The 21,209-nt window shown below is 40.0% G+C and overlaps 2 protein-coding genes across 5 annotated transcripts in view; one reads left to right on the forward strand and one right to left on the reverse strand.

Annotated features, from left to right (window-relative positions):
- The window catches only part of ATF7IP (activating transcription factor 7 interacting protein), a 118,982-nt gene extending 104,158 nt beyond the window's left edge, over positions 1-14,824 (forward strand). For all 4 annotated transcript variants that reach the window (XM_054444565.2, XM_054444567.2, XM_063672453.1 and 1 more), the window contains exons 14-15: positions 8,070-8,182; positions 9,523-14,824. In XM_054444565.2, coding sequence (XP_054300540.1) covers positions 8,070-8,182; positions 9,523-9,942 — 533 coding nt within the window. In that variant the 3' untranslated portion in view covers positions 9,943-14,824. The remainder of the gene's footprint in view (positions 1-8,069; positions 8,183-9,522) is intronic.
- Positions 14,825-15,561: 737 nt separating this feature from the next.
- The window catches only part of PLBD1 (phospholipase B domain containing 1), a 65,509-nt gene continuing 59,861 nt past the window's right edge, over positions 15,562-21,209 (reverse strand). The window contains exons 9-11 of the mRNA XM_054444578.2: positions 18,810-18,995; positions 18,039-18,145; positions 15,562-15,847 (exon numbers count right to left, since the gene is read on the reverse strand). Coding sequence (XP_054300553.1) covers positions 15,665-15,847; positions 18,039-18,145; positions 18,810-18,995 — 476 coding nt within the window. The 3' untranslated portion in view covers positions 15,562-15,664. The remainder of the gene's footprint in view (positions 15,848-18,038; positions 18,146-18,809; positions 18,996-21,209) is intronic.

Genomic DNA, 21,209 nt, shown 5'->3' on the forward strand with positions numbered 1-21,209 from the left:
AAAATCTGAATTAGTCAGGGTTCTCTAAAGGGACAGAACTAATAAGACGCACACACACACACGCACACACACATATCCTATTAATTTATAGATATAGTATATTTTTATATCTATCTATAATATAAAGAGTAGTTTATTAAATATTAACACGATCACAAGATCCCACAATAGTCTATCTCCAAGCTTAGGAGCAAGGAAAGCCAGTCTGACACCCACAACTGAGGAACTTGGAGGCCGATGTTTCAGAGTAGGAAGCATCCAGCAGGGGAGAAAGATGTAGGCTGGGAGGCTAGACCAGTCTCTTCATTTCATGTTTTTTTTGCCTGCTTTATATTTGCTGGCAGCTGATTAGATTGTGCCCACCAGATGAAGGGTGGGTCTGCCTCCCCAGCCCACTGACTCAAATGTTAATCTCTTTTGGCAGCACCCTCACAGACACACCCAGGATTAATACTTTGTGTCCTTCAATCCAATCAAGTGACATTTAGTATTAACCATCACGAGTCTACCCCTTGTCAACCGGAACCCATATACATTTCCTAATATCATACACAGCCTTCAAATAAAGAGAGTAATAAGACCATACTTAGGCCTAACATAATACAATTATCCTTTGTACAACCAGAAACGCAGCAATCCCCAAGCCAAATACTATTACATAAAGTTAACAATACTTAAATGTTGATAGGAAGTCAATAAATCTTATGTCACATGATGAAGGAAAAGGAAATAAAGATATTTTGTTTGTACAAGTGCATACATGCACAAACATGTTTTTAGCAAAAGAAGGAGGAAATACTCATGACAATTACAGTCCCCATTTCTGCAACTGGTCACATGGTAGTAGCTGGTATTGATGACTACCTTTTTCTACTACCCATTCTGTAGTCTCTTTGCCTTCAGCAAGCACCTCATCTGGTAGTGGTTTTACTCCTGGTGGAGTGACCCAATCCTTCATTCCTGAGGGGCCTGGGCCATTTTTAGTGCTGCCTAGATTGGGCTGTTATAGTTTCCTGTTGACCTCAATCACAGGGCATGGTAATACTAACAGACGCCTTAATGGATCTCCTCTATTCCATGTATGCTCTTCCTTACCTCCATTGTGGAACAGTAGACTGATTTCTTCTTGGCAGTCCGGGACAGTCACCACAGCCAACACTAACTCCCTTGTTAGCCTGTTGACTTAAAGGTAAGAGGATCCCAAAGTGTCCAGGTGGCAATCTTAAGTTCCAGTTTAATGGAATCATTTTGTCTCCTGGTGGGAGCGTTCCTCCCTCTGGAACTAAGACCTCTAGGCCAGGAGAACGTAATGTCACAGAAACAGGAAGCAAAAATTTTGCTAGTGGATCCCTAGGGGTGAAGGTGAGTGGTACCACTTCCACCCCCTGATTCCTGGACCCATGAATCCTGCCTATGGGAGAAACAGCACCATATATTGGACGCTGATTCAGAGCATACACGGCCTTCTGGAGAATTTTGCCCCAGACTTGCAAAGTATTGTCACCTAGTTGGCGTTGTAAGTGTGACTTCAAAAGGCCATTCCACCGTTCTGTAAATCCAGCTGCTTCAGGACAATGGGGAACATGGTAAGACCAGTGAATTCCATGAGCATGAGCCCACTGCTGCACTTACCCAGCTGTACAGTGAGTGCCTTGGTTAGAGTCAATGCTGTGTGGAATACCGTGGCATTGTGTGAGTCCGTGGATAGTAGTCTTGGCAGAAGCATTGTGTGCAGCATAGGCAAACCCATATCTTGAGTATATGTCTATTCCAGGGAGGACAAACCTCTTCCCTTTCCATGATGGAAGAGATCCAATATAATTAACCTGCCACCAGGTAGCTAGCTGATCACCCCGAGGAATGGCATGCCCGATCGAAGGCTCAGTGTTGGTCTCTTCTGCTGGCATATTGGGTACTCGGCAGTAGCCATAGTCAGGTCAGCCTTGGTAAGTGGAAGTCCATGTTGCTGAGCCCAGGCATCACCTCCATCACTGCCACCATGGCTACTATGTTCATGAGCCCATTGGGCGATGACACGGGTGGCTGCGGATAGAGGCCGGGTGGTGTCCACAGAACAGGTCATCCTATCGACTTGATTATTAATATCCTCCTCTGCTGAGGTTACCTGTTGGTGAGCATTCACAGGGAATACAAATGCCTTCACAGTTTTTGACCACTTAAAGAGGTCCATGCACAGAGCTCTTCCCCAAATTTCTTTGTCACTAATTTTGTAATCATGCTTCTTCCAAGTCCCTGACCATCTAGCCAAACCATTGGCTACAGCCCATGAATCTATATAATCACACATCTAGCCATTTCTCTTTCTAAGCAAAGCACACAGCCTGGTGCACTGCTCCAAGTTCTGCCCACTGAGAAGATGTTCCTTCACTGCTGTTCTTCAGGGATGTCCTAGAAAGGGACTGTAGTGCTGCAGCTGTGCACTTGCCAGTGGTGCCTGCATATGGTGCAGAACCATCTGTGAACCAGGCCCTAGTCTTAATCTTCCACTGTCAAGTGATCATAGGGACTCCCCATGAGGCCATTGGTGCAGGCTGGGGAAGACAAGGCAGGGTATCAGAGGGGAGACACGGGCATTTGAGCCACTTCCTCATGTAAATTACTTGTGCCTTTGGCACCTGCTCGAACCCAATCACATATATACCACTTCCATTTGATGATGGAATGCTGCTGTGCATGACCCACTTTATGGCTAAATGGGTCAGAAAGCACCCAGTTCATGATAGTCATCTCAGGTCACATGGTGACTTGATGACCCATAGTCAAATGTTCAGTTTCCACCAAAGCCCAGTTAACAGGCCAAGAGCTGTCTCTCAAAAGGAGGGTAGTTACTTACAAAAGATGACAGGGCTTTGCTCCAAAATCCTGGAGGCCTCCACCATGATTCACCTATGGGGTCCTGCCAAAGGCTCTGACAGCATCCGTCTCTGCCCCTCACACCTCAAGCACCATTGAATCTGCTGGGTCATATGGTCCAAGTGGCAGAACAGCTTGCCCAGTAGCATGGACCTGTTGCAGAGCCTTCTCCTGTTCTGGACCACACTCAAAACTGGCAGCCTTTCAAGGTCACTCAATAAATGGGCTGGAGTAACACACCCAAATGAGGAATGTGTTGCCTCCAACATCCAAATAGGTCCACTAGATGTTGTGCTTATTTCTTGGTTATAGGAAGGGCCAAAGGCAGCAACTAGTCTTTCACCTTAACAGGAATGTGTTGACAGGCCCCACATCACTGGACCCCTAGAAATTTTACTGAGGTAGAAGATCCTGAATTTAGTCAGATTTATTTCCCATCCTCTGGCACACAAATCTTTCACCAATAAGTCCAGTGTTTTTGCTACTTCTTGCCCACTTGACCCAATCAGAGTAATGTCATCAATGTAATGGAGCAGTGTGGTATCTTGCAGGAGCAAAAAATGATCAAGGTCTCTGAATAAGATAATGACACAAAGCTGAAGAGTTGATACACCCCTGAGGTAAGACAGTAAAGGTATATTGCTGTCTTTGCCCACTGAAGGCAAATTGCTTCTGGGGTCTTATGGACAGAAATGGAGAAAAAGGATTTGCCAAGTCAATGGCTGCACACCAGGTACTAGGAGATGTGTTAATTTTCTCAAGGAATGAAACCATATCTGGTACAGCAGCTGCAATTAGAGTCACCACTTGATTAAGTTTACAGTAATCCACTGCCATTCTCCATGATCCGTCTGTCTTCTGCGTAGGCCACATGGGAGAACTGAATGGGGATGTGGTGGCAAGCACTGCCCCTGCATCTTTCAAGTCCTTGATGGTGGCACTAATCTCCTCAGTACCTCCAGGGATGGGATATAGTTTTTGATTTACTGTTTTTTAGAGGCAGCTCTAATGGCTTCCATTTGACCTTTCCCACCATAGTAGCCCTCACCCTACCAGTCAAGGAGCCAATGTGGTGGTTCTGCCAGCTGCTAAGTATGTCAAATGCATTTTGGCAGTGGGGAAATGACCACAGGATGAATCCAGGAATCCACTGGACCCACTGTAAGTCAGACCTGAGATAAAATTCCATTAATTATCTGACCTCCATAAGCCTGTACTTTTAACTGGAGGACCACAATGATGCTTTGGGTCTCCTGGGATCAATGTCAGCTCAGAACCAGTGTTCAGTAGTCCCTGAAATGTGTGATCATTTCCTTTTCTGCAATGCACAGTTACCCTGGTAAAAGGCCAGAATCTCCTTGGGGAAGGATGGGAGAAAGATTCGCTGCATAAATTGTCAGGAATGTAGTGGGGTCTTTCCTCAAGGGGACCAGGCCTCCCCTTCATTCAAGGGGTTCTTGGTCTGTAAACTGGCTCAAGTCTGGAAATTGATTGAGGGGTCATCATTCTGTTTTTATTATTCAATTTGGTCTTTTGTCCATTTGACCTAGAAGCTTTCTGGTTGTATAAATTAAGTAGGACTGCAGTAGGCTTCCTATCAGTTTCATCTTTAGGAACACCGTGATTAATTAGCCAATGCCAGAGATCTATACAAGTCAGACTCTTCTGATTGCCACTTTGCCTGTGCTGTCCATTATGGTAGCTATACCCACGTTGCCTTTGACAGTTGAGTGCCACCACTTGGCCCCTGCCAACTCAGGATCCAGTTATTTCCGTGATATTTAAATTTTGTAGTTGAGTGACTGCGGTTCCCACTGTTAGATCTGACATATAGAGTCGAGCAATTAGAGGGCTCTTCAAAGATACAGGTGCTGCCCTCGCAAATCTGTTTCACAAGGCATTGGTAAAGGGTATATCTTCTGGACCCTCCCAGCTGGGATGACTAGCTCTAAAGTGACTGATTCACTCTACCATCCCAATCTCCTTGGTCTTTGGATCTCTTCCTCTACATTAACCAAGGGAGATAAATCATTTCCAGCTCACTCACAGTGTGCCATCTTTTAATCCTTATTTCAACTAACCAAGCAAATAACCTACTAGAACCTTTTTTAACTCCCTGAGCTGCAACATTAAATGCAGAGTCCCTACTTAGTGGGCCCAAATCAAGAAATTCAGCCTGATCCAACTTTGTTCCTTCCACCATAATTTCATACCCTTAATATCCATCCCCATGCCTGTTCTCCAGATTTCTGTATATTTGAATTAAAGAACTCAAAACAGTTCTCTTTTGAGTGTAGCCTGCCTCCTCATAGGTCACACCTTCAACCTCACCTCTAGGGGCCCACCAGTACTTTAGTGTAGTTATACATCTAGAAGCAAAGAGAGGTGTTTGGAGTGGCTTCTGAGAAGAATCAACATTGTCTTGCCTAGCAACTGCCTCAGGGGCAGCCATCACTGTTGCCTCACATATCACAGGCTTTATTTCCTCAGACAAAGTTGGAAAGACTGATGGCAGCATGGGTCAGGGAGTGGATGTTGCCACTACTGGGGATGGGGAAGCTGTTCTTTCTGGCAAAAAAGCTTCATCAGAATTTACAAACTCAGTGTCCCCAGCTTCATCAGGGTGCTTCCACACACCCCCATTCCAAGTTTCAGGGTCCCATTCTTTTCCAGTCAATGCTCTCACTTCAACAGTAGACACTTGGCAAGGCTGGCATGTATCTTTCGTTGCAGGTCAGACACTCGCATGATAACAGCTTGTGTCTGTTTTTCCACAACTTCAGCTCTCTCTCTACAGGAGATAAGACTCATTCAGGGCAATCGTAGCAGTTTTGAACCTCAGTATCTTCTTCTGAAGCTGAGAGACAGAATCCTTGAGTTCATCATTTTCTTTCATCACTTTGTCCACTGCACTTAGGAGCAACTGACCAGCTTCATTATGTTCCTTGGTTCTCCACATATGGTCCAAGGTATTATGTATAGAGTCACTAAACTCCTTGCTTCCCACAAGCAGTGAATCAGAAGTGTCAAATGCATTTATTTTGCATAACTCTCTAAACAGTTCACACCAGGGACTATCAGTGTTCTCTATACTATTAGAAATAGAATTTTTAACATTTTTGGGTCTAATCACATTAAGCAGCCAACTCCAGAAACCCCAAAACCAATGAAAGAACTCCATCCTTAATATTCTGTTCCTCTGGACCCCATTCCTGGCACCAAAATCTGAATTAGGGTTCTCTAGAGGGACAGAGCTAATAGAATATATATATATATATGTATGTGTGTGTGTGTGTGTGTGTATATATATATATATACACGTATCCTGTATATAGTATTCATATAATATATACTATATATAAACTAATAGGATATATATATTTTATATATTATATATGTATTAAACTAATCGGGTATATACATAAAATATATACTACATATAAACTAATAGTATATATACTTTATATCCTACTACTTTATATATACAGTATATCTTTTAATTATATATAAATATTAAATATATGTAAAATACATATTTTATATATAGTAAATGTTTATATATATAAAGGGGAGTTTATTAAGTATTAATTTACATAATCAGAAGTTCCCACAATAGACTGGGCATGGTAGCTCACTCCTGTAATCCCAGCAGTATGGGAGGCCAAGGCAGGCAGATCACTTGAGGTCAGGAGTTCGAGATGAGCCTGGCCAACATCGTGAAACCTCATCCCTACCAAAAATACAAAAATTGGCTGGGCGTGGTGGCACAAGCCTGTAATCTCACCTACTCGGGAGGCTGAGGCAGGAGAATCCCTTGAGCCCAGGAGGCGGAGGTTGCAGTGAGCTGAGATCATGCCACTGCACTCCAGCCTGGGCAACAGAGCCAGACTCTGTCTCAAAAAAAAAAAAAAAAAGACGAGATCGCACACAATATAGGCTGTCTGCAAGCTGAGGAGCAAGGAAGCCAGTCTGAGTCCCAAAACTGAAGATCTTGGAGGCCAGTGTTCCAGGGCAAGAAGCATCCAGCACAGGAAAAAGATGTAGGCTGGGAGGCTAAGGCTAAGCCTGTCTCTCCTTTTCACGTTTTTCTGCCTGCTTTATATTTTCTGGCAGCTGATTAGATTGTGCCCACCAGATGAAGGGTGGATCTGCCTTCCCCAGTCCACTGACTTAAATGTTAATCTCTTTTGGCAACATCCTCACAGACCCACCCAGGGTTAATACTTTGTGTCCTTCAATCTAATCAAGTTGACACTCAGTATTAACCATCACACATATGTTGTAGTTTTGCAAAATGTGATAGCAAGGGAAAATATAGCTGTTTAAAGAAACACAGTAATGCTGTCATTAGAAAATAAACTGATTGGAGTCCCTGGATCATAGTTTGGCTTCAACTCTCTCAAGTTTACAAGAGCGTTGTCTGGGAAAATTAATCAACAAGGTTAGAAATGAGTTCTGGGAAACTTGGCTCACTATAGTCCAGGAGCTAGGCCGAACTACAGCATGGGCCGGGTACTGAATAAATGGCAGGAATATGGTTAGGGCAGTAGGTGGCTCTAAATTTTCTATCTTTGTTTCCCTCGTGTATGTCACAGCAGTTTTCTGTGGGGTGAAGTGAGTATCCTCAACCAAATTGCTGGGCATGGAGAAAATGAGAGGAACCTAATTAATACATGGCAAGGATGACTTATTCTGGCTTTCTGTCCTGGTTGAAAAGATGAGACTGCAGAGATTTTTATGAAGATACTCCCAGTTTGTCTGTCTTTTGAGTCACACTGCTCCATTATGGCCATTTGCCTTTTACATGTGGTACACAACCAGTGTTCTAGGATTTTTGTTCATAGTTCTGGTAATGATCCATTTATTTCTCCCTGTGCTGGACCTCCTGTTGCTTGTGTCTCATGTTTTTCTCTTTATTTTCTCACATACTGGTGGCACATATTCTCCACTGACTACCTGAGAAAGGGTTTGTGGTAGTTAGAATTTTTTTTTTAGTGCTTGCATGTAAGAAAGTTTTTTTATCCACAGGCTAGTTGACAGCTTGGCTAAATACGAACAGGACCTCTGGGTTAGAAATATCTTTCCTTTCGAATCTTGAAAACATTGCTTCACTGCCTTCAAATATTTAATCAGTTTTCCACTAAATTTACAATAGAATTATCATTTTATCCTGTAATTTTTTTGTTGGTTTGTAGGTGTTACAGTTCGAGTGCCTCAAACAACCACATATGTTGTAAACAATGGACTAACCCTGGGATCAACAGGACCTCAGCTCACAGTGCATCACCGACCACCACAAGTGCATACTGTAAGTGTTGATGCTTGGTTTTGCAAAACTCTCAACTGTAAAGGTATAAAATATTATTGTATTTGGCATTTTTCTTTAAAGTGGTTATATCCAAGGGAAGTGTTAGGTCTTCCTGCTTTTTCAGAAGTTTATTTCTAAACATTGATCTTACCATTATGAACAAATGTTCCTAGGGATGATGATCATTTAGAATCATTGAGTTTGCTTGTGGTGTACAATGTACAAAAACAGGTCCACAGTTGGGGTATATGAAGTGAAATATAGACCATTTCTAATTCATAGTTAAATTAAAAAGGAGCATTTTTCATTTTTCCATGTGTTAATTTTATTCTTTCGTTCTAAACTATGCCACGTCTAACTGCTACATTGTCATCAATTAATTGTTTTAAAGAATCCAATGATATTGGGAATTCATTAGTTAAGAGGTAACAGAGATAACCAAAGATTTCTCCTTAGATTTAGCCTCCAAAACAATGTCACATTATCCTGTGACACAATTTTGTCAGTGTTTGACTGGTATGAAATATCATTATAATGATGATGATGTTCCAGTGTTAGAAAAGTCAGTAGGACTTCCTAAAGTTAGAGTCATGTTTTTTCATCATCTGGCCTTAACCTGCCTTTCCAGATTTTTCTTCATGTACCCTGTGTCCAAGAAAAAGTTAATACTTGTTCTTGTCCATACATCCCCTCACTTTACTGTCCACATGCCTTTGCTCATGCTTTATTTTTGGCTGAAAGGTACACGATTATTTCTGCATCTCTGGATCCTCCTTCACAGTTCGGTTTAAATATCACCTTTTTCTTGTAAATTGGCCAAGAATATAGTACACATTTAGTGTTAATGCGCTTATTTATAAGAATATGCTACTGTCTTATATTGCAAAATAACTTAAAAATGAAAGTATAGTTGTATTCTCCAATTTTATATGATCTTGGTTGCCATACATGATATTTAAAAATGTTGCATCATACTGAAATGATAATCTGTAACATAGATAATTCAATCATAAATTATCTTGTTAGAAGTAGATAATTATTTCCGTGTTCCTCAAAATGATGTTCCGTCAGCAGGGGCTTTTTATTTCCTAAGAAAAACTCAAAATATTTTAGGTCTAGGAAGTATAGTAGGAATAACCTCAGCATCATTGTTTGTAGCATGATTCATTACAAAACCCCAAATAGAACTTGCCAAATTTGATATGGTATTTGGTATTTCCTAGAATTCTTGATGTAAAATGATACCTCTATGTATGTTCTCTAAGGTGTTTTAATTCTAACATTCTAAAATAGTTCTTTTTGCAATCATTATTAATCAGTGTGTGTGACCTGTTTTTTAGGAGCCCCCACGCCCTGTGCACCCAGCACCCTTACCAGAAGCTCCACAACCACAGCGTCTGCCCCCAGAAGCTGCCAGCACATCTCTGCCTCAGAAGCCACACTTGAAGTTAGCACGAGTTCAGAGTCAAAATGGCATAGTACTGTCATGGAGTGTCCTGGAGGTGGATCGAAGCTGTGCCACTGTTGATAGCTACCATCTCTATGCTTACCATGAGGAACCCAGTGCCACTGTGCCCTCACAATGGAAAAAGATTGGGGAAGTCAAGGCACTTCCCTTGCCCATGGCGTGTACTCTCACCCAGTTTGTATCTGGTAGCAAATACTACTTTGCAGTACGAGCCAAGGATATTTATGGACGTTTTGGGCCTTTCTGTGATCCTCAGTCAACAGATGTGATCTCTTCTACCCAGAGCAGTTAAACCTTGGAGCCTTTATATTTTCCTCTTTTAAAATTTCCACCTTTTGGTCTTGTTTTTAATCTTGTGCATGATACCCCATGTAAAATCCACCTTGTGCAAGATTTCTTGGACAGATGTGTGTATACACTACATTTGTTTATAACCAGAAGCAAAATAAACTCAGCCCACAAAGCTAGAATCTTTTCCTGGACAGTTTAGGCTTTGGGGTTTGGAAATGTAAATGTGTACCTTGCTTTAGTTTTGAGGCTGGGGAATATGTGTGGGTGTTTATGTGTGTTTTTCCTTATGTGGGTGTTATTGCATTGGAGTCTCCCATTTTTATTCTCAAATTTACCTCTTAAGGTACAAAGTAAGTAGATCAAAGGATTTGAGATGTGTAACTGGCATGATTCTGCTTTTGAAGGATCTGTAGTATCATTTTAGTTAAGTGGTTCAAACAGAATCAAAACAAAACCCAAAGAAATAAATAAAAAACAAAATGGCTAAATAGTTTAAAATAGGTTAATTCGAACACAGGAAAGGATCTATTTGTTGTTTCTTTTGTCTGGTCTTCTGAGTTGTTAATTAGGTGAAAAAAGATCTGCAATGGCCCCCTCCCTTTCCTAATCTGGCTTTTACATTTATTTTGTGCCTTAAAGATTAACTACAAAGATAAACATGGCCAAAAATAAATAAATAAATATGGCCATATGTCCATTGTTGCTTACTCTTCTCTTGCAGCCTTTTACCCTTGATTTCTCCTTCATCTCTACCAAATATAGCACAACTCTTCAAGTAATTTTTTTTTTTTTTTTTTTTAGATGGAGTTTTGCTCTTGTTGCCCAGGCTAGAGTGCAGTGGCACAATCTTGGCTCACTGCAACCTCTGCCTCCTGGGTTCAAGCAATTCTCCTGTCTCAACCCCAGAGTAGCTGGGATTACAGGCACCTGTCACCATGCCCGGCTAATTTTTGTATTTTTAGTAGAGATGGGGTTTTACCATGTTGGCCAGGCTGGTCTCGAACTCCTGACCTCAGGTGATCCACCCGCCTCGGCCTCCCAGAGTGCTGCGATTACAGTTGTGAGCCACCATACCCAGCCTACTCAAGTGATTTTTAAACCAAGGTGTGTATGTGTACATGGATGTATATGTACACACACACACAGGTGCATGCACAGTCTCATCTTAGCCGGGCATGGTGGCGACATCACATTTAACTCCAAAAATTTGACGTGCTATTTTCTTCTAAAACTATAGATGCTTTTATTTTTGGTCACAATTTAACTTTGTGTAAAGTGGACCAAGAGAAAACCATATTGTGGAAGACAATTTTTCACACGTTTTAGTATCCGTGTTGCACACTGTGTTAGAGATTATGAAAACGATTCTAGTTCAGTTTATCACCCAAAGCTATCACCCAATACTAACTCCTTAGTATTCTTTCAAAGGAAGCAAATAGTAAGATTCACAATATAGAATGAGCTAAAATATCAAGGGGGAAGCTTCATTTCCTCTTTATTCTCTTATCGTCCTTCCTGTTTTAACCTTTTAACTTTGTTTTGATGGTGCCAAGTTGAGTCTGATGTACCCATTGTTAGCTTTGGATAGAATTTAAAGTATATCCCAAAATTAGCTGGGCATGTTGGTGCATGCCTGTAATCCCAGCTACTCAGGAGGCAAGGCTGGAGAATCGCTTGAACCCGGGAGGCGGAGGTTGCAGTGAGCTGAGATTGCACCATTGCACTCCATCCTGGGAGACAAGAGGGAAACTCTGTCTCAAAAAAAGAATTTAAAGTATGTCTTTTGAGGTCATTTTAATAACAATTAGATATAACCTCCTGTGTATCTCTCTGTTCCTCTTCAAAGTTATTAAAATTCAGCTTAGGTCATGGATTTTTAATATGAGGGCCAGCTGTACTGGTGTCAGGTAGGTGTTTTGGGTGTAGATAATTTAGGACTGGAGGGCTGAGTTAAGTTTTAGGAGTGAGAATGTCGTTGAGAATATTTTGAAAGGAATTTGTGGAGTTTGTGAAATAACTTACAAGTCCTCTTCCTTTACAATATTTGAATTCATATTTGTACCTTCTCAAAATAGTCATTCATTTTTCCTAGAATTACAGGAGGGAGCTCTTTTACTAATGTTGTTTTGTTTGCAACTTTGATGGCTTATAATAGGAAGTATTCTAGTTGTAAAGAAAACTCTTTAGAGACTTTTGACTGGTCAGTATACTATCATCTGAGGTGTGAGATTTGATTCATGATGAAGAAAGCCTATAGATTGCCAAAAAATTAATTCTCCAAACCACCTTTCACTCTTAGAAAATGAGACCACAAAGGAGTATGCTATAAATCAAATTTGCCAACCAACTATGTAGATATTACTCATTCTAGGACTAATGATGATGGTAAAGAAGTTGCCAGTGTTATGGCAATGAAAACTTCAAAAAGGAGGAGTTGATGATCTTCTAGATGTATATGAACACCTGTCTATATCTGCATGTATATGTTTTGAACTGCAGTGGTTGCAATGTTGATATGTGTTCAAGATTATATTCCTGTCTACAAAATTGAAGGCCCATGTTCAAATTGTTCTTTATTGGGTGTTTTTATGGTCACGTGGTAACAATTTTCTTACCTAACCTACAAAAGGTTCTCTTGATGAACATTTTTATTTATATTTACTAATCTTTTTTAAAAAAAGCTTTCATAGCATTATATATAATCAGATGAAGAAAGCCCAGTAGAATAAAAAAAAAAGTTCATTATCCTAGCCTGTATTATGTTTTCTGTCAAAGGAAAACAAATTCTCAAAAAGGAATTCTAAAAATAGATTTACTAAAGTAAAATAATTACTTAAAATGTTTTATTCCAGTTGGAAGGAAGGTACAGGGAGAAATCGCAATTATGTAGGGGAGAAGTATATTTATTATAAGATGGTGTCCTCAAATTAGCCTACCATGGCATGTAGGGGCAGCAGCTATGTTAGATTTACTAGAGGTGCTAAGTTAGAACACTAGGCTTTTACTGAAGCAGGTTTTAATATTGATAGATGCTTTTTGTTTGGTTTGTTTCTTCTGGGAGAGAGAATGGAGGACTTAAGTAGAAGTAGCTACTGATAACAGACTTTCTAGTAGCAGTTTCCACTCCACAGTTACCTTTTTAGTTTCATAGTATCTTTTCACAAAGTATTACAAATAAGCTAGATTCTCCCAGTTTGGGAATGCAAGTTTGCTACATTTTTAGCCTGGCAATATTTGTGTAGGTATTGCCTTATTGGAAATTCTGGAAACCTGATACCGCAACCTGCAATGTAGGATGTTTGTGTGGCATTTAAAGATAACAGTGATGTTTATTATTCTATACTTTGCATTCTGTGAGAGTAATTTTCACTGTCTTAAGTGTGAGTAAGCCTCTTCTAAAAATCTTGTTCTTGCCAAGAAATTTATAAATCACATACAAAGACATCTGTTGCTAACAGTTAACTTTATGAGGTAACTATATCCTTCTATTTCTCTGGACTCATTTTTTAAAAATATGCCGAATACTGCATACTGTTTAAGATAGTATATAAGTTTATGAGAGAAGTGGAGAGCTTTCTTCCTTGAAAAGTCGATATTTGTTGAGATATCATTTGCCTCACAGAGAGGTGTTCCCCACTCCCATCCCCATTGCCAGATAATAAATATTTTGAAAAAAGTGACCTAAAACAGCTGAAATCTTAGGTGCATCTGTCTGCAGACCTCCTTAAGCAGGCTGTATCTTACAGTTCCCTTACTGCACTGGGTAAGTGTTAACTTAGTTTTTGTTGTTTGCTCTTTTGCTTTAAATAGTCTCCAAATTACCATTTATGCAACAAGGTTAGGGTTAATACTGCATGGTATTCATTTATCTTGTTTCATGAACTTTCCAGTACTGTACAAGGTCAACAAAGTAATGCCTGTGGTATCCTCATCTCTCACTTTTTTACACTGTGATCTTAGCACAGTAAGGTACTGCAAAGACCTTCCTTCCAAATGTTCTCTTTGACTTTACTTCTTGGGCCAATTCAGTATCCTTAACATCCTAAGATTTTGTTGTTTTATCACTGACCTGTGGTTGGCCTGTTTTAGTCTAATTTCTAGAAAAGTCAAGTCCCAGTATTTGCAATATCAAATAACTCTAAAACCGATGTGTGATTCTACCTTCCTTACTATTTTTACTGGGCAAATGCCCTATTTTTTTTATTATTATTATTTTTAACTTTTGGGACACACAAAAATCAGCAATTCTCATGAAGCGTTTGTTAGTGTGGCAGATTTGTCTAATTCCTGAAACTCATTCATCCCCTTGAGCCAGCCAACGGGGAGGAATAGGATAATGCAAACACATGTTTTGTTTTCTCATTTTCAAATAATTTACCATGTTAAAATAAACTTTTCTTTGTTTTTTATTTGTAGAATCAGCTAAGTACCCATATTTAAATGCCGTCTTTATTATTTTTTTGAAGTTTTTGTTTTTGTCTGTTTCTGTTTTGTTTTGTTTTATAAATAAGGTAACTGGGCAATCAAACACCTTTTGGGGATTCTGGCTTTAGTATTTTATCAGCCATTTCAAAATTAAATATCAAAATCCTTTGTAAGAAACTTGCATCCTAATTTTTCTTTATTGCAATTGAAAGTGTAAATAATAAGACAATGTAAGTAAGACCTTCCTAATGTCTAATACAAACCGGGCTCCAGCAAGTGGCCCTATTTTTATTAGGGTTTTGAAGGTTTGTGTGTGTGTGTGTGTGTGCGTGTGTGTATGTGTTTTTCTTTTTTAAATGTATAGTAGAGTGGTGTCTGTATAAGTGTTACCTGTAGTGGGGTTTTGTCCAGCAAGCCTGAAATTTATACTTTGAAATAAAACTACTGGGTTTTTAACATTTTGAGTACTCTGATTAATTCTGGTTATTCACCCTTGTGGCTTTTTTTCTTTCTTTCTTTTTTAAGAATCTTCCACCTTGTTTAGAATCACCCATTACATACTGTATGGTATGGCTTATTTAATCTACTTGGCAATTCCATGGCACTCAGATCACATGTAACTCTCCAGTTTCAAAAGAAAGTTGCTATGCAGGGTTGCTGCCAGATTGTATAGGTGCTTTTAGCTTATAGGAGGCAACAGTAAGCTTTACTATATTGTATGCCTAACCTACATCACAAAAAGACTCAACTTATGCCTGTTAATGACCAGAAAAATCACTAACTACAATCACCAACTACTACTAGAGGTTCCTTTGAAAACGAAGCTCCAGCATCCCCTAGGGTTTTGTCATTAGGCATATTCATCCAGGGAAAGGGGAAAGAGCATAGGAGGAGTACAGATTCTTACGGGCGAGGCCTGGAAGTGGCACTCGTCTCAGGTTCCAGTGGCTAGAATTGTCATGTGGCACGACTATCTGAGGGACACTGGGAGATGTGGTCTGTGTGAGCAGGCATGAAAGGACAATATGAATTCTGGTGAATGAAGGAGCAGTTTCTTCCATACCCTCTTGTGTATTAGCATGTATGCTGAAGCTTAGTGTTATATATATATGTAACATTTCTTCTACAGTGCTCTACCTTATAGTGAGTGCTTGCTGTAAAAACAACAAAGTCAGAGGGAAATGAAAGTGACAAATGAATTTAATATATTTTATTGCATAATTCTGATGGGAAAAACATAGCTAAAATAGTGCCTTTGGTATCTTATTTACAGCCTTCTAGTCCGTCATCTCCCTCCTTCATTTTATATCAAGTTTCAAAATTGGTTTCATGGTAATAAAATCAAAGTTGTAGACCTCTGGCATGCCCTGATGTAGAGTTTTGTTGAAACGGTCCCAGCGAAAAACAGGGAGGCCACCTTGTACTGTGGGACCACTTACGGCATAGGATGTGTACTGAGATGCTAGGTAGATATCTGCCACCTGGAAAGAGGGAGGAGGAGGACATTTTAGAAAATCATTCGGCAAAAAATTAAATCCATGGCCTTCCCCACTCTCCCACTACCAAAGTCACAATATTAGTTTTTTTTTTTTGAGTCGGAGTTTCGCTCTTGTTGCCCAGACTGGAGTACAGTGGCACAATCTCTTAGCTCATTGCAACCTCTGCCTCCCAGGGTCAAGCGATTCTCCTGCCTCAGCCTCCCAAGTAGCTAGGATTACATGCATGGGCCACCACGCCCAGGTAATTTTTATATTTTTAGTAGAGATGGGGTCTTGCCTTGTTGGCCAAGCTGGTCTCGAACTCCTGATCTCAGGTGATCCGCCCGCCTCAGCCTCCCAAAGTGCTGGGATTACAGGCATGAGCCACCGCGCCAGGCCACCTTCTTTAAAAAAAATTTTTCTTGCCATTTTTCACATTGTCTTTATATGATATAGACTTCTGTATACATTTGGCATTAAATGTCAGTTGACTAGAAGTGTGTGAAATGAACAATGTAGCCAAAAGCGAGATATGAAGTCAGATTACTCATATTCAGAATTCTAGCTCCAAAGCGTATTTAAAAATCACTTAACCCCTCTATGAGTCAGTGTTCTCCTTTGTAAAATGGGCTGATAACCCTACTTCATAGAGTTGGCATGAGGATTAATGCAAGCAATGCTCAAAGCAATGCCTAGAATAGATGAAGTCCTCAGAAAAAGTTGTTATTAATCAGGGTGGTAACAAGAGTCTTAAAGTAGATAGAGCTCACTGTCAAAAATTGAGGGCCGTGGTTCTCAAAAACACCTAACAACTGGCTAGCAGCGGATCTTAATCTTAGAGGGGAAAGAGAATCTCTTCTTATTTTCCCCATATTCAAAATGACTCTAAAGAGATAAATTACATTTTTAAAGAATATCCTTCAACAGAAACTTTCTGATAAGAACAATTGCAGGCCTCTGTCTCCAGAAGTGAGATTTGGTAGAGGGAAGCTTGGCTTGAGTTCTCCCAGGCAAGGCAGCAGAGGTGATTTTCTTTGTGTATTCTGTGATAGATACAAACTTCACACATTGACTGAATGTTTGCAAATGCCATTTTAAAAAAGGAATACAAAAACATTCATTGGGGTTTCATTTGTGCCAGCTTCTCTACATCTACCTTTTTTTTTTTTTAAATGTTAACATTGAGAGTCATTATGGCTAAAGCTTTGTCTTCATCACATAGCTAAAAAGAAGGTTGAGCTGGAACTTACGATACTTTCAAGCATTTCCTGTTTAGGTATTAGGCTGATAGGGAATCATGTGTAACTGGGGTCAGCATTCCTATAATTTTTTGAGCCAAAGACAGAATACACAGTTTACCCTGACAGGTTTCTTCCAGAATTTAGGACAGCTGATGAAATGAAAAGACACACACCCAAGCCAAGAGTGCAAAAGGATGTAGTAGCATGATTCTGCCAACCAAATGCCTCATACCCTCAGACATCCCAAATCCAGTGGTGAGCAGGTAAATTTGTAACAACAATCTTTGTGAGGAAAAAAGTTCCTGATTTCCATAATGTAAATACTTTCACTGACTGGTTTGAAGCTATCAACATGTCAACTAACAATTGGTTCCTGCGTATCTGTGACCTGGCTTTAGCACACCACTGCAAACCTACTTATTACTTATATTTTCAGATACATTACAGCACTTATCAATTCTAACATTGTGAAAAACCTCTGCTTTAGGCATCTTGTGCAAACTTGCTCCTTCAGCTAAATTTGATTCATGTTTAACATGGAATCACACTACTTGAATAATATGTTCTTTGGACTTTGGGCCAGTCTGGTAAAACGTAAGACAACAATATCATCATTATGGTCATATACATTTACAAATAACTCACTAAGTGCTGTTGTAAACATTTTACAGAGATTATTCTTCAGAACAACATATGAGGTAAGTACTGTTATATCCATTTTACAGGTGAGGAAATAGAAACATGATGGAATTATGTGATTTATTACTAAATGGCAGAGCAGGGACTTGAAGTTAGATAATAGGACCTACCACCAGAATCTCTGAAAAAGCTGATTCCTGGGTTGAGTTTATGGTTAGAGACATTGCTTCCTGCCATAAAAACCTGTGCAACTTTGCCTTTGGAGAGGCCTGTGTGCTGGCGGGAATTAAATTCAAAAGCCAATAGCATGTTACCTTCGTGTCATAACAACCTCCGGGACTTGGGTTAGGTGAGTTCAGGTCCTCACGGCAGCAGATGGTATTACAGGGGTCACCTTTACTGTAAGGATCCTTCTTATAATCTAGGAAACAGAGAGAGATGGGGAAGAGAGTGAATATTGGCTATTCAGAGACACACTTCTCCACAGTAAGGTTTTGGGGCCTGTTAAAGCCTAGATAATCAGAGAGTGTACCCCCACAGGCCTCCTCAGCCCAGCCTGCTTCCAGAGAGAGACATCTTCCTTGGCTTGTGAGGAAGGAGTTAAGTCCTTGGCCCCAGGCCCAGCCTGCCCTCAAGAACCTTACACAGTGAAAAATGGATGGGAGAGAGAACCAGATAAATGTGCATCAGCTGTTTCCAACAAAAGAAATACAAATTTGACTTTGATGCTGTTCATAAAAAAAAATGAGGTATTTATGAACAATTTTTGTTTTATTAGCTGCTTGTTATCCTTGGAAGGAAACTTGAATTTGAAGAAAAATTTTAAAGGATGCTGTATGAGTTATTTCTTCTGTGTTTTACAGATGATTTTTTTTCAATTAAAAAATGTATAGACTCTTCTCTTTCATTTTATAAAGGAGGCCAAAGCTCTGTTTATTGAGTATAAAATGTACAATATTAGTTAAATATTTAAATAACTTCTTGTAATTCCTTCTAGCACAGAGATGATAAACTTACATGGATTCTTTATCCATAGGGAAGAAAAGGAGTTTTGAAGAATGATTCTTGAGAAATATGCTACGTACTGTTGTATCGCATGATATATTTCATGGATGCCATATCAGTCACTTTCCCTTGGTCACGCCGGAAGATTTTGGCTCGTGGAGCTAAATCATAAGAGTAGTCCAAGCCCAGCTTCTGAACTAACAGTGGATAGCCACTCCAGTTGTAGATTTTTTCATGGAAAGGAACATTGTAAGAGGGCCAATATCCTGATTTGGAATGGAAGGGAAGTAAGGGAGGGATTGACAGGGAAGGAGACAGAAAAGGAGAGAGAGCAAAAGAAATGTTATCCATGTTCATTTATTTTGAAAACGGGCACAGGCGTTTAATTACAAAATAATGTACAGAAAATAAAGCTTTGCATGTGAACCCTGGCAGCCAAACAGCCTTTTAAATTTCCTAAATCAGCACAGCTCTAGGTTATTTCATTAGGGGAAGAAGAGCATCAGAATTCTCTGGTTTTTACCCAAAATGCTTAATCTCTCAGCCAAAAAATAACCATATTCTCTATTGAGCAAAATAAAGTATAATGCAAGATGGTCTGGGGAGCTCATCTAAGTGGATTTAGTTACTGAAATGCCAAGAAATGGTTGTTCACAGTGTGGCCCTGTAAAGGAAGATGTCAAATGGTAATCACGAAGTAGTGGAAGAACATAGCACTGGGAATAGAAAGCCTGAATTCTAGGCTCAGGGCTTAAGAACCAGGTCTTAGGCAGGCAACTTCATTTGTTTTATTTTGTTTCTGTTTCTTTTTTTTTTTTTTTGAAAGACGTCAATGGGGAGGGAGAGGAGAAGTCCATAATGTAAGGGGATTGGGGATGATCTTTTAGGTTACATTAGGCTTTTAATTCCTTTGACTCTAAACATTTATAAAGGCTCAGCTTCATTCAAAGCTTCATAGTGTGTGAAGGCCACATAGCCTACTAGTCACTGAGCACCAAATATGTGACACAGCTCTCTCTTGTAAAAGCAGAATTTCAGAAACATCCTAGATGACACTGGCCTGGGTTACTGCCTACAGAACAGTCAAGGGATGTCTCCACTTTGCAGGGTTCTCTCCCACCTCCACATTCTCTCCTGGCCCTTGGCTGCCTTTCTCCTTTGTATTGTTGTACAGGACCTCCTCTTTGTGGGTGACGTTACTGAGACAAAAAGTAAATGATAAGACGTTCAGCCTTGCTAATTCTGAGACAGAGCCAGCATCAGAAGAACTGAGATATGGATGACGTTGAAATTAAAGAAGAAAAACAGATTTGTTGCTAAAACATATCTAGGTTATATAGGCTCAGGAATTAGATTGCCTGGATTTGAAACCTGGTTCTGCCACTATTAGGTATGTGACCTTGAACAAATTGCTTATCCCCTCTGTGCCTCAGTTTCTTCATCTTCATTAAGTATTCAGCATGAAGCATCTTCATAAGCATGAGCATGAAATGCATTCAGATGGAGTGCTTACAATAGTATCTAATACTTGGTAAATAGATTATTATACTTCTCTTTGTGAAAACAGCTCAAATGAATAATGAAAACGTCTGCTTTATACTTCACATTTCATGAAGCTTCGTGATTTAAAACAGAGCAACTTGGCCTGGTGCAGTGGCTTATACCCGTAATCCCAGTACTTTGGGAGGCTGAGGCAGGTGGATTGCTTGAGCTCTGAAGTTCAAGACCAGGCTGGGCAATATGGCAAGACCCTGCCTCTACTAAAAATATAAAAAAATAGCCAGGCATTGGGGTGCACACCTGTGGTCCCAGCTACTCGGGAGGCTGAGGCCCAAGAACCGCTTGAACCCGAGAGGCAAAGGTTGTAGTGAGCAGAGATCACGCAGCTGCACTCTAGCCTGGGTGACAAAGCGAGACCCTGTCTCAAAATAAAGAAAATAGAGCAACTTGTTTAATCTCACAAAAACCTGATGATGTATAAGTATTACCATCCCTTTTTTAAACAGAAGAAACAGAGTTTCAGAGAGGTCAAATGTCATCCTTGGCTCACAAAACTTGACTGAATACAGGCCTTCTAACTAAAACATCCAGGGCTTCTGTCACCATACCACAGTTGCTTAAATATGCTAGGAGATGTGCCCACCCCCGACCCCGACGCCCCCGCCTTTTTAATGGCTATATGATATCATGTATTTGTTTGGGCAAAACACATGTTTCTTTCTGAGCTTTTCTTTACTCACAGTAAAATGGCAACAATAACACTTATGGGGTAGTATGTTACAAACATCAAACAAGAGAACATAGGTAAAAGGCCTAGAAGAGTGTCTAGAATGCAGTAGGTACTCTGAATTTAACTCTGTTCTTCTCTCCTCTGGCAAAGAAAAAAAAAATACAGACAGATCATCATCAACTCTTTTTAGTCTTAGGGAGTTTCAAAGAGTCTAGGAATGGGACTGCAGAGAACCAAGTCTACCATTCTG

The sequence above is a fragment of the Pongo pygmaeus genome, chromosome 10, assembly GCF_028885625.2.
Source record: "Pongo pygmaeus isolate AG05252 chromosome 10, NHGRI_mPonPyg2-v2.0_pri, whole genome shotgun sequence".
Taxonomy (NCBI): domain Eukaryota; kingdom Metazoa; phylum Chordata; class Mammalia; order Primates; family Hominidae; genus Pongo; species Pongo pygmaeus.